Raw genomic sequence first — 13,254 nt, forward strand, 5'->3', positions numbered from 1 at the left:
ACTATGTATGACAATGTGGTTTTCAGTTAGTATACTATGCATGACAATGTGGGCTTACAATGATATAAAACTACTTTTAACCCAACCCTATCACATCTTTTTTATTTGCCTTCCACACATCAGTCCTGTAGACTAAAAGTGACTAAAACTTACTGCCAACATGACTATACAAGCATTTATTTAGAGTTTGTGCCTGAAAAAAGTATTGATATACACAGTATGTTTAGCATCTGTTAAGTAATCCTCTCAGTATTTTTGTTCTCATCCCTAACTGGACAACATACAACATTACTCTTTTTAGTAATATTTTCTATTACATTCATCTCATTCAGTAATCCAATAATATACCATGCCTAATTTACTGATTTATCTAATCTGTTATGAAAACTATAAAGGCACCCTTGTATCTGTTACTTTAAAAATACATTATACTTATTATTATCTTATTCACTTGTGCATTATTCATACAATAGAGGACAAAAAGAAATAATAGCTCATTTTCGTTGTTTATTGAGATAAATGGACTACAAACGTGATATGATAGGCTGAACCTAACCAACAGAGTAAGGATGTGAACCAAGCCTTGGGAACCAGAACAATAACAGCAACTGCAGGTGTGTATGGGCATGTGGATTGGTAGCAGCCCGACCCCAGCATGGAGCCAGCAGCCACCTGCCCCCACCTGCTGCACCACACCTGCAAATGGGACTGGTACTTCAAAGGTTTCCTGCTGCATAGTGGAAGATGTTGGTGTAGATGCAATGGACTACTTCATCTGTCCTCCACCTAGCAGCAGGGGTCAGGTGAGGATTGCTCACTGCCAAAGGCAGCAGTGGGTGGGGCAGGGGGTGGCAGGGGATTAGTCGGGCCACTGAGCTACTTTACTGTGGAAGTCAACGGAAGCGGTATTGAACTGTATGGCCAAAGGGCCTGGATGGGGGATGCATGGAACTCTGTACAAGAAATGTGCTGTCTAGCAGGTACACTACAAATATAAAAGTGAAATAAAACAACTATGGGTAAACTGTTGCAAGCAGAGGCCTATAACATGTAACTGGTGGCATCCACCCCCAGGCCCAATAATTCATGATTATGGTAAATCAAAAGTATTGTAGTCTAGTCGTAATTATTGCACTGATCTCGTACTAAAAATGAGAGACTTACGAGAGAGGAAATGTTGAGTGACAGTGGTCTCGCCTGGGCCTGGTGCTTCACCTCCTCTAGTGGCCAGGTGAGGGACACAGTGGCATAAGGGGAATTGAACCACTACAGAAATGCTTCTCACAATGTTGAATTTGAATAAATTAATAATTTTCTATATAAAACTTAAGAAAGACCATTTTGTGACTAGCATCTGTACAAGGATCCATCATCCCATGCGCCACTGCCACCAGTTAGGTAGAAGCCGGGCCCCTCACTCTGGCTGAGGGCATCGCCACACCCCTCCCTCCTCCCCTGCCCGGGCCAGCCACCTTGGGAGCACATCCTTCAGTGGGGTAGTTATTGCCAAAAGGACGGTTCTATTTCTCCATAGTTAAGTATACTTTGGGAGTGAGGGTAACGAGGTGCCCTCCGGCCGAGTGCATCACTGACAGCTATCAGCTGTTGAGCCATGGGCCCCGGGTCTCTTTGGCACAAGATACAGTTAGGGCACGAGCGAGACCTTGTCAGGACGCACGAGGTTTTCATTCAGCAGGACCATAAAATCAGAACTGTTTCTGTGGACATGACCCTCAGTTCTGATGGTGTGACTTAATTTTTATCTATTACAAGACTTATACCACATCTAATTTTATAATTTGGTTATATCACATGAGTTCCATTATAACACACTTATCACAATGCTTTTAAAGCAAATTAAACCTTAATCATATGGAATCACCTGTGCTCTAATATATAGTACAATATTCTAGTTGATAATAATATACATATCTGGAAAAAAGGCACCAATCAGTTGAGGGACGCAATGTCCACAAATGCTGCCAAGACAACCTCGTACGGACAGATTAGTTGGCTGGGGTCAAATTACCACAGAATATAGACCAGAGTCTCTGTATTTGTTTGAAACCCTGGTAATGAAAGGTTATGAATAACAATTTGAAAAGATCTACTGTACACAGTATGATATGTGCCTATCATTTCTGTATCGCGGTCACCATCATCGCCTGTTGCAATGCAGTATCAACAGCATATGTCTTACGATCTGTATACTTGTGAAGGGCACGCCCCCCCCCAACACTCTTTATATCATGCAGGTACCAAAGCCAGTCTCACTGGCCTCCAAACAGGTAACAAAAGGAACACACATGCACAATACTTGATACTTTCCAGGTACAAACACTGCAGGAATAATGAAGGGCCTTTGGTGAAAAAGGGACATTCAAAAGGTCCATACTTTTAATCACTCAACTGACTAAAAACTAGATCTTCATAAAAACACATCACAAGTGAATAAAATTAATTCTCCATTTGCCACTGGCTATAAGACTACCAGCAGGGCCACAAACACTGTCCAAGAGCATCCCTGTAAACTTGTAAGTTTTGATTTCGTCTGCAGGTGGTGTCAGCAGTGGGGTGTACGTTTAGAGACCGTCGTCTTAATACCCACTACTGGCTCTCACTACTACAGAGGGGATGCCCTTCACTTTTCACATCTTATCACAGGCAAATCAAGCACACTGGGGTCCCCTGCATTCTACCCTGTACAATATTGCCTCAAACATTATTCCTTAAAAAAGTTTACCAACAACTAGTGTTTCAACAAGGCATCCAACCAATCAGTTGATATGCTCATATCAAATCACAATAAAAAAGGCAACATCACAGTATAAAGCAGTTAAATTTCTTGCACTTAATCTGTACCAAGTCAGACCTTGAGTCTTCATCTTAGTAGTTAAGACCTGAAAATCAAAACTTTTTTCCACAAACATTACATTCCTATCCCTTGATTTCACTCACTCTTTTTCAATTATTTACAAATATAAAACATGAAATACATCTATCCATATATAAATATAAAGATTCAATGTTCTGGATAATCAAGATTCTATATAGCCTAATGATTTCCTCTTTAGCTGAAGCATTGGTTTATAGTCAGACCACTTTCACCTGCTTAGTAGTATAAGACTAGTAATTTTTTACAACAAAAATACCTTTACAAGGCAAAATTCTTAGAGAGTTAAATTAAGCTTGAGCTTGAAATTTATTAGCATAAACATAACAGGCAAATTTTAAAAGCATTAAACTCTTAGTACAAATATATATTGTCTTCAATTGCTGATGTCAACATTAACAAAATAAAAACAAAAATACCAAATTAGAAACAATATTACATTAACACTTCTATTAAAAATTATGTACATATTTTCTACTACACAACACCAAACAGTATAAACATATCAGTTACCATTATGAACCTCTGTCCAGCATATTAGCTATGGGCACAGTATCTGTTAGTATATTAACTCAATCACAGTAATTACAAAATATAGCCCATGAACCCTCAAAACACCTGTATCATGTCATTACATGTCTTTCACTGCCAGTAATTAACTGTAGATGGCCTCATGTAGCCACTACATAGAAGGTTATGTGTGGGTTGCAGTGTTTTCATGTACCAGGTGAGAACCACTCGTCCTTAAGCCAGTGCTTACAGGGGACCCCTTGCCACAAGTACATGTTCAAGAGGAAGATTTGTCAATTTACATGGTTATACCACATACAGTACAAAATATCCCCAATTACAAATTTGGAATGAAATCCATTATATAAATAGCAATCCAATTTGACAATGACTAGAACAAATACTAATAAGTGAATTGTTCAGCAATAATCACAGGCCTAATCCATCACCTCCAGTTAGTTTCACTGCCACAAGCGTAGCTACCAGCGGATACAGCAGCAGAATGCTGCTTCTGGCCTGGGCCGCGGTATACCACCGCCACATTACCCGGCAAGGTAATACCGCTAGTAACCTGGGATTTCTAGATGCTGGTCATGATGAATAGGCCCTCTGACTTTGTTCTGATTCCAATGAAATACTCTTTAATTTAACAATCTGTCTGTCACAACTGGTAAGTGCATCTGCATCACTTTCATCATTTTGACTTTAATTGGCATCCCACACAATTACAGGATAGGAGAAGTATCATAAGTTTCTGATCTCCCAAACCACCAGCTCTGCCTGGCAATGTGGTGACAAGCGGCCCGCCCGTGTGTCATCCTACCTGTCTATCATCTACAAGGAAAACGGATCATAGAGTAACAACTACAAATGATGGCAGTTTAAAAGGAGGGATCTTATCTGATATGTTGTGGAAACACTATTAAAATGAGCCCTGGCTGCCCACGCATGATTGCCCTGGTAAAATTTTTCCCATTTGGCTATAAAGCGCTGTAAAATGACAATTTCTTTTTACTGAGGACTACACTGATGTATATTTGCCTTTTAAGTAGCTTAAATGATATTTTCCCCATTGTGGTAACTAATTATGAGAATCAGTTGGTATTTTTAATGTTTCTTCCATTACATTCTTTCAAAATGACAACTGGTTTGAAAAAAAAATCAACAGTCCTTTAGAAAAGTAACATGACTAAAGTTACCTTAACCTAAAAGGAAGCTCAGTGGTATAGAGAATGTGCTGGTGCATTAAAGTCTAAATACATTATAAAATACCCTATCAGGAAAAACTGCTCTACTTCTCATGAGGATGTAGTGTGTGGGCACTGCATCAGCCAGGGCGAAGTCTTATGTGGGCAGCCGTGAAATAACCGGCAGTGCTGCCTGGTTAGGATACCAACTCGTTGAAAGCAGAACTGAACACATTGTAGCTGTCTCAGCGCCACAGCTAAGAGCACAGCTGCCAGCTACACGATAAGCTCATCCTTCGTTGTTCGTCTCCTATACAAAAACTCATTCAGGTCAGGAACCATGAGACATCAATAATGAATAATCTAAAATTGTGAGCAGAGTTGGATCAATAAAATCAGACACTGTCAAAGCAGTGCCAAACTATACATCATAGCATTGGTCTGTGTTCTATAAGTATGAATGGGTTCAATACCCAAAAGAACAATTCATTTGATAACAAGTCTCATTTTAACTAACTCTGGTGATTATAAGCCTGTAACAAAAGTTAAAAGCTCCCTAAAAATAGGCATGCATGCCTAACCTTTGGCTAACAAACTTCAGTCTTAACACTGCTTTGTGCATTATCTAATCTTGCAATCTAATTCATACTTATTGTGCAGCTGGAAGCTACAGTTGTGAGCAAAGTTTGCCCTTATGCCAATGGCATATCACATCTTAGTACAGCCACCTACTTGTCATAACAATAATTTACACAGATAATGGTACAAATAACATAGGTCTTACATCAAGGTCAACATTAACAGCATATAAGCTAACAATGTCTTGATATTTATACAGGTAAAACTACCCCTGACCCTGTAGCCAGAAGGCGAATATTGGGACCCCCAGGGCAGAGTCTGGCTGGCCGCTGCACCCACAACACAGGCGGCCCTCACACCTGCACAGGGCAGTACCCCAACACAAACATGTGCTCACACTAGAAGCAATGCAAATATCAACATTATGTAAAACCACAAATGTTAGAAAGGTGAAACTTTACACAGCTTGTGCTGTCAGCCTCGCTTTTGCACAGGACTTCCATGTAACTTAAATAATAATGACATTCTTGAGGACTGTTAGATCTGAATTTCACATAACAGGCTTGCAATAATTTAGCATTCTAAGCACTGTCTAGTGAATATAGTTAAAATTTTGCTTCTCTGCAATATTATGTAAATGCAACAGGTCCTTGTGAGAAGCATGCCTATAAAGTGTAATATGCATTCATCCAACGCAGTCATTTTTACTGAAGCCCTATGAGGAAGCCCTGTGGTCCCTGCCGAGGGGGTTCCAATCGTATACATGGTGAGTGAAGCAGTTCTGTCTCCTCCGAGCATTCTGCCCACCAGACAAACTTTGTCGAATCATTTGACCTAGCTAACCATCTCCTGCGCTTGCATACACTAAATCACAGCCCGGACCAATATCAACATTAACAAGAGTTTGCCTGCCAACAGTGCCATTGTAATCATTGGATTACCTAAGATAAGGAGCAAGTCAATTTATAGTGTGAGATGGGAATGGAAGAAAGGGGGAAAAAGGACTGAGATAGAATGGACAGAGAGAATGGAAAATAAAAGGATGAGATGGGAATGGAAGAAAGGGGGAAAAAGGACTGAGATAGAATGGACAGAGAGAATGGAAAATAAAAGGATGTAAGAAAAAGTATTGGAAAAAATGAGAAAGAAATCAAAATGGCACAGCCACAGAAAAGGAAGGAAAGAGAAAGATATCATTAAAACAAATAAGGGAAAAAATGGAAGAAAGAACATGATAAATGGAGAGGGTAAGAGAAAGGATATGGAAAGGAAGTAAAAGAAACTGCAAAAAAGTTACAGGAGAGGGAGTTACAAGGAAATGTGAAAGCAATGAAAAGGGTATGTGAAAGTGGGTGAATGAGTGAATGAATGTGTGTGATTGAACAAAGACAGTGACAATCACCATATTAAAGATCCACAGCCTCGGGCAGGAATGTGACCAATAGGTACATACATAATGTAAGAAGAAGCATCCAGCAACCTGGGACGGTTGACAGGCACAGCTCAAGGGGTGAGGCTCTACACACTGGATCCATGCACCACTTCCTATAATGCCAATGTATCATGACACATGCACACCTATGCTGAACAAAAGATGCTGCATTACCAAGAAATTTCTCTTATTTTATAAAAAGTAAATATCTCATTAATGCATGATCCAATGTTCACTGCTGCTTATGTGGTCATTATCGCATATAGAAACAAAAGCGATATATGTTAACACAGCACAGATTTTAGGTACTCCTGTGGGACTTTCTAAGTTCATTAAATCAACTAAAGCTGGTATGTAGTTAATAATCAGTATGGTGTGAAAGTCCTACTATGTACTGCAAAAAATATGAACACTGGTTTGTGACAAAAGATTTGAACTATGTTGTTATAATATAATAAAAGAAAAATTTCTTAATCTAATTAATAGATCACTATTGACAAAGGCCAGCCTAGAGTTTTATCTGTACATATCATAAGCATCATTTGTCAACAAGTATATGGCAACTACTAATAACCATAAAAAATGATAGAGGATTGTATGATATGTTTAAAGTGTCAATTTGGATATGAGACATGATATGTAACTTGTATTCATACACAATGATATGTAATTTGGTCTAAAACTTTTAAAGACAGTATTCAACTTTGCTCAGTGGTAGTGACACACTGTATCCCATATACAAAAGGCAAACCACATATGTAGGATAAGAAGTCATACCCGCCCTGTCCCTTATATCAAAAAGACAAGCAACAAGCCCCCCTCCATCAAGCATCACTCGGTTTAGAAAAGAAAAAAAATCTAAGCCTCACCCCTCACTTGGCTTTGTAGCGGAGAAGGGAATGAAAGAACAACAGATGAACCTACCTTACCTTAAGAAAGTTCAAACATTAAAATACACCTTCTTTGGTGAAGTTTTATCCTCCTAACTTGGCAAATAATTATTAAAATTAACTATTACTATATCATCACTTTTAAGAACCAACAAAAGGTGGCACTGGGTTCAAGTCTTTTCTACTCCCTACTATGAGATCTCACTGATAAACCAAACTCCCTTTGTAAGATAACAAGTAAACTGTGTGTGTGGAAGGACGATGACATAACAAATGCTAAGAAATACCTAGTTAACTGGATGGTTATCCACTGCAAAGCTGTGAAGAAGAAGCATGGCCTGGAGCTGTGTCAACTTTGATATGTGACAAAATCATCTATTATAAGACTTCATGCAATCATAAGACTTAATATCTGAATTAACAACAATAAAAGTCATTATGAAGTATAATTCAAAGCTTAATAGAGATGATCTTGTCAAAAATGATAAACCATAAATGCCAGTGAACACCACAACACACCATGAGAAAGCATAACATAAATCTTTAATGTAGACTAACAGAAACTAAAACTTAATTCTAGCTTGAAGACATCTGGATTAATAAAGTAATCTTGCAGTTTGTTATCTAAACTAGGGGAGTTTGGTCTTCTCATTATAAAACTATCTGTGAGAAGCACTTGCTGACTCTATGAGCATGTCCAACACATAAGGTTTGGCTTATTAGAAATTGGGAGCAATTCATTGACCAAAAAATAAAAACTGAGGACTAAATATGGGACAAGGAAATTAAACAAAATTGTGTAAAACAACCCGATGGGCTGAGTTTACCCTCTAAAGTCTCCATACTTCCCAGAGTTCCAGTGTAATTACATATTGCACGCACGAGTCCAGGTTGAGTACCTAGTTTAAGTAGAAAAAAAATCCTCCTACAAACAGATCACAGACCGTCGTGCGTGTTTTATCACACACTGGTACTTTTCACTTGATCATTGACATAACAATGGCTAGGGGATATATGAAGTCTGTTAGGCAAACACTCCATCTATTGTATTATTGCAGTGAATTCATATTGAATGTGGGAATTGAAATGGTAAGCTGTCTGTCCAGTTGAGCCGTTGCTATTGTATCATTCCTGCCATCGATATGCTTTTGAAGGAATTAACATTGAAGCCGGAAATTTTCTGATGGTATGGAAATGCATATTGGCAACAAAACAATTAGTATAACCAACAGTTACTTAATTAAAGCCTCTATCATCACAGCACATTAGCCATCATTTTTTTATATTGCTACCTATATGATATGATTCCTTCAGAGACATGGCACTGCAGCTCTGGTCATCTGGGGGGGTGGGATGGTTCCTTGATACAGCCCCAGAAGGTGACTGTGGGGACGGGGTCTTGTGCTCACGTACTCCCACAGATGAGGGGTTAGATGTTGGAGGTGTGCGACCTGGACCCCCACTACCACTCTCTTGTTGTTGTAGCCGCGCCTCGTAATCCACGTCAGCAATTTCTGAGCTGCACTCATTTTCAGAGTCATTATCAGGTGGATTGTTGTCTGTGGACTGATCCAAGTCTGTGTGAGGATCATTATGGGGACCACCAAGCCCTTGTTGGTCACTATAGTGCCCTCCAAGATCTGAATAGAGGGTTGAAAGGCTACTGCCACCTCCTCCACCAGGCCCCAAAGCAGATGGGGCACCTACACTTGAGGCATCTTCCCTCACATGGACTTTCATGTGGATTTTTACCTGAAATATCATTATTAAACTATATTAGATCTGTGAAACAGAAAATGATCTCAAAAACAATTCTCATACTGAAATAATTTTATTAATTTCTGTTATTGTATTCTAAATAAAGATAACATATTTGCTTAAGTTTTGTGACTTGAACTTCTATCTACCTATATTTTTCATGCTCCATCCCTCTGGGAACTCCCTCAAGGGGGTGGCTATGGCAAAAGAGTCACCCTTAACAGGCCACTGGCAGAGGGCATCTCTAGTGCAGTGTTTCCAGGGGCTCATACCTAATATTCCTACCAACCACACCTACCTAATGTGTCTACCTAATGTTCCAACCCACTACTTCTATCTAATGCTCCTGCCTATCGTTCCTACTGACTATTTCAATGTAATAACTTGAACAATACAAATATCACCTGTACTTATAAAAGGAGAACACATTTAGTTTTTTGTGAAATAGATATAAAAACATGAACAGTAAATGCATTCAATATCTTCAAAAATAAATGAAGAAAGTTTACGAGAAATGGGTCAGTGTTTAATATATCAGTGGTTTCATTAATTGCCAAATCTATAACTTTAGCAAAAAACTGTGGAATACTAGGTAAATTATCTAAATTTTCTTATGAATGTATGAATATGATATTAGGGTAAGAAGAATCACATATCAAGTGTGGAAAAGTAAGTTACTCATAAAATAGCACTTCGCATTTCTGCAGTCACCGGAATCGAAAGTATTCCAATACATGAGAATATAACACAAATTAACAAGGCTAGTGATGGAAACCAGGGATGTATGAGCATGAAAGCATATACTTGTAATTTGAGTTTATCTTCAATGATGAACTTAAGATTAATTACAGTAAAACATCATCTCTAATATTGGTATGATTTGGCACAACCAGACAATCGGAATGAGTTGGGATAGAACATAAGCACAGGCAGAAGTACAAAAGTGTAATTTTGATCTATCTGAACACAATCATGAGGGCCAACTGAGAAGATTATCTGTGCAATATCTCAAGACCTTTGGGATTAAAAGTTACAGAGGAGATGCAAAAAAAAAAAAAAAAAAAAAAAATTTAGATATATGCCAGATATCATGATAAAAACATCCTCTTATCCTTTTGAGTCAGGGAATAAATATAGACTAAATAATAGACAGAAAAAAGATGAATGCATAGAGAAAGGCAGTAAAACTACATGAAAATGTAAAAAAAAAGCTTACCCCAGCCTCTCACTTCAATAACTTCTACTTACAGATCCCCCATCCCCAGCAAACAGTCCAATGACAAAACAGACACACAATGAAATAATCCAACAAGCACTAAACAAATGACCTTCCAACTCTGTCTTACACTCTAACCCAACAGGCATACATTCACCAAAAACAACACTCCCCAGACAAACACAATTCACACTCTACTGCTTATGCTCCGGACATCATCCATCAATACAACAATACAATCACTGTTTTAACATATCCCAAAAGCGTTCATGACCAAAATGCATCAGCCATAAAACATTGGACACATAGATGCACACACAACACAAAACTTTATGACCTGGTGGACACAGCAAGCATCCTGAGTGTTGTAGGAACATCATAAGGATAAAAGGGGCTTCCAAGATCAGGAAGTATGTATGTAAGCATATATGTAGGAGCTGTTATACTCTGCCTACTTGAGGGTACACTGCAAGTGAAGATTCACCTTCGGTGAGCCTGCATCATTGTTAATTACCAAAAGAGAGTACAGTTCTTATATGTATGCATCTATACTTCAAGGTACACCTGGAACCCATTCATCAACCATCCCTAAGAGGAAAAAGAAAAGCTGGGTTGGCTGTGAACTGACTGACCAATTTAGGATCTGAATTCTGGTGGGCCTGACAACAATCACTACATCAAGGAAGCCTATGAATTCATTATACTGACAAAATAAAAAAAAGTCCATGTTTATGAGAAAATGAAAGAAAGATACAAGAAATCTAGAGTATGGATGTATAGTCAAATAACACTGTGTTTTAAGATTTGTGACTATCTAAGACGGAACTTGGATAGATGAGAAGATATGAATGTTGAAAAAATGTTTTTTATGCTGTCTTGTATCAGGTACAAAATTATGTAGAACATAAAAAAAAAAATTTATATTTCATAAAAAGCATGCCATTAAGAAATACAAAAGCTTACCTGCTGGCTCTGGATAAACCCCCGACCACAGACCTTACATTTGTATGGTCTTTCACCAGTGTGGATCCTGATATGGGTCTTCAGATGGTCCTTCCTTTTAAATTTGCGAGAACAATACTGACATTTGTGGATGCGTGTCTCACTACCAGGAGTACTGAGCCGGTCCAGCCGACGTAGAGGGTCACTTATAGGGAACATTCTCTGCAGAGCCAATGGGAAAATGTCTGTGATAACTTCTTTAGTCACTAAGAACACAAAAGTCTTGTTAAGTCAGTAATGATGAATATGTCATGTTGGTTAATGGATTAGATACTGAGATGTGCAATGTATGAGATAACATTAACAATCAATGTTTCCTTTAGTCTCACAAATTATGCAAGAATGTATAATAGTATTTGGTTTTAAAAGATTGATATTTTTTCACCATTAACTCCTATGATTGATCACCAAAAACATTCCAATTTTTCTGGCCTTGCCTCTTGGTCAATTAAAATGCTCATCTTTCACTAGTGGGCAAGCAGAATATTTCCCACATGAGACAGAGGATCACAACAGAAAGTCAACACATTTTAACCCAATGATTTTGAATTTCATCCAAGAATGGTATGCAATCTATATAAAGAACACCACATATGCTTTCAAAGTTTTACATAAAAGCTATATACTTATACTTTACCAATGAGCCAAAAATTTTTATATACTAATTAACCACTCTCCACTTGCTTAAGGTTACAATGGAAGTGAAAAGACACCTTTTGCAAACCTGTATCATCATCAGCTGACAAAACAAAGTATAGTCTTGTCACAAAACTTCTTTCTATGGATAATGGAGGAGAAATGAGGATAGGGCTGCCAAAGGAAGTCAACTAATCCGTGAGAAAAAAAAGGAATGAGGGACAGCACACTCCTGCAAGTGAACATAAGAGTGTGCACCATGAATGTTTAAAAGAACAGACATTTTTAGGAGTTGGGGTGCTGATATGAGTTATTTCAGGGAAGTTTGCAGTGTTAGCAGATAGCTATGATGGAGTAATCTATGCCTCAGTGATCAAAAAATGTGGGACATCAGAGAATGGGAAAAACGTAGGATGTGGTGTTAGAGACTGGGTTAAGAGAAATACTTGAAGTGATTATGTTGTGTGGAAAGAATATATGAAAGGCTGGCAAAGAAAATATAATGTATAAGAGTAAGGTGAAAGGAAATGGAGTGAGGGAATGGAACACGTTAGGAAGGTGTGGCTGGACATGGCATTCTGGATACATTTTTGCCATGGACACCCTCAAAGGGATAATTTCCATGAGGAACGAGGTGCCATGTATATAAATAAACTGATTGAACTAGGTTAGAGTCATATACATACCCCATATGGTTGAGTGGTAGACGATGTGTGTTGCTCATGTTGCAGGAAAGTACTAAAGATGGCCGGAGGAAGGTAAGGATGGCGAGGATGATCACTCAGCGGCAGTGAAGTTACTCCACTAACATCCACTTGGCTTTCCCAGCTGTTTCCACCCAAGTCTTGTTTTACACGCTGAAATTGTACATTTTACTTGGTGAAACGAATACTTCAATCCTACCATCCTTACTGACTAAAGAAGTAATGGAATAAATATAATCTATCACAAACATCTCCACGAATAACAAAAATATATATGTAAATAAAGATTGAATGACATGTAGCGTAACCCTTAAACTGATCAATCAATCTTAAGTGACTATCCTAGTGAAAAGAAAGAAAAATCACTTTCTTTTTCTTACAAAATATAGTACTTTCCATAGTACTTTCCAAAAAAGGGACAGAGGAGGGAGCTAAACTAGTATGTTT

At 38.3% G+C, this 13,254-nt stretch overlaps 1 protein-coding gene across 3 annotated transcripts in view; it reads right to left on the reverse strand.

Annotated features, from left to right (window-relative positions):
• Positions 1-494: 494 nt before the first annotated feature.
• Positions 495-13,254, reverse strand: part of LOC139761989 (uncharacterized) — a 209,179-nt gene continuing 196,419 nt past the window's right edge. For all 3 annotated transcript variants that reach the window (XM_071686764.1, XM_071686765.1, XM_071686766.1), the window contains 3 exons: positions 12,790-12,960; positions 11,429-11,629; positions 495-9,243 (listed from right to left, as the gene is read on the reverse strand). In XM_071686764.1, coding sequence (XP_071542865.1) covers positions 8,764-9,243; positions 11,429-11,629; positions 12,790-12,960 — 852 coding nt within the window. In that variant the 3' untranslated portion in view covers positions 495-8,763. The remainder of the gene's footprint in view (positions 9,244-11,428; positions 11,630-12,789; positions 12,961-13,254) is intronic.

Source organism: Panulirus ornatus, chromosome 42 (assembly GCF_036320965.1).
Source record: "Panulirus ornatus isolate Po-2019 chromosome 42, ASM3632096v1, whole genome shotgun sequence".
In the NCBI taxonomy this organism is placed as follows: domain Eukaryota; kingdom Metazoa; phylum Arthropoda; class Malacostraca; order Decapoda; family Palinuridae; genus Panulirus; species Panulirus ornatus.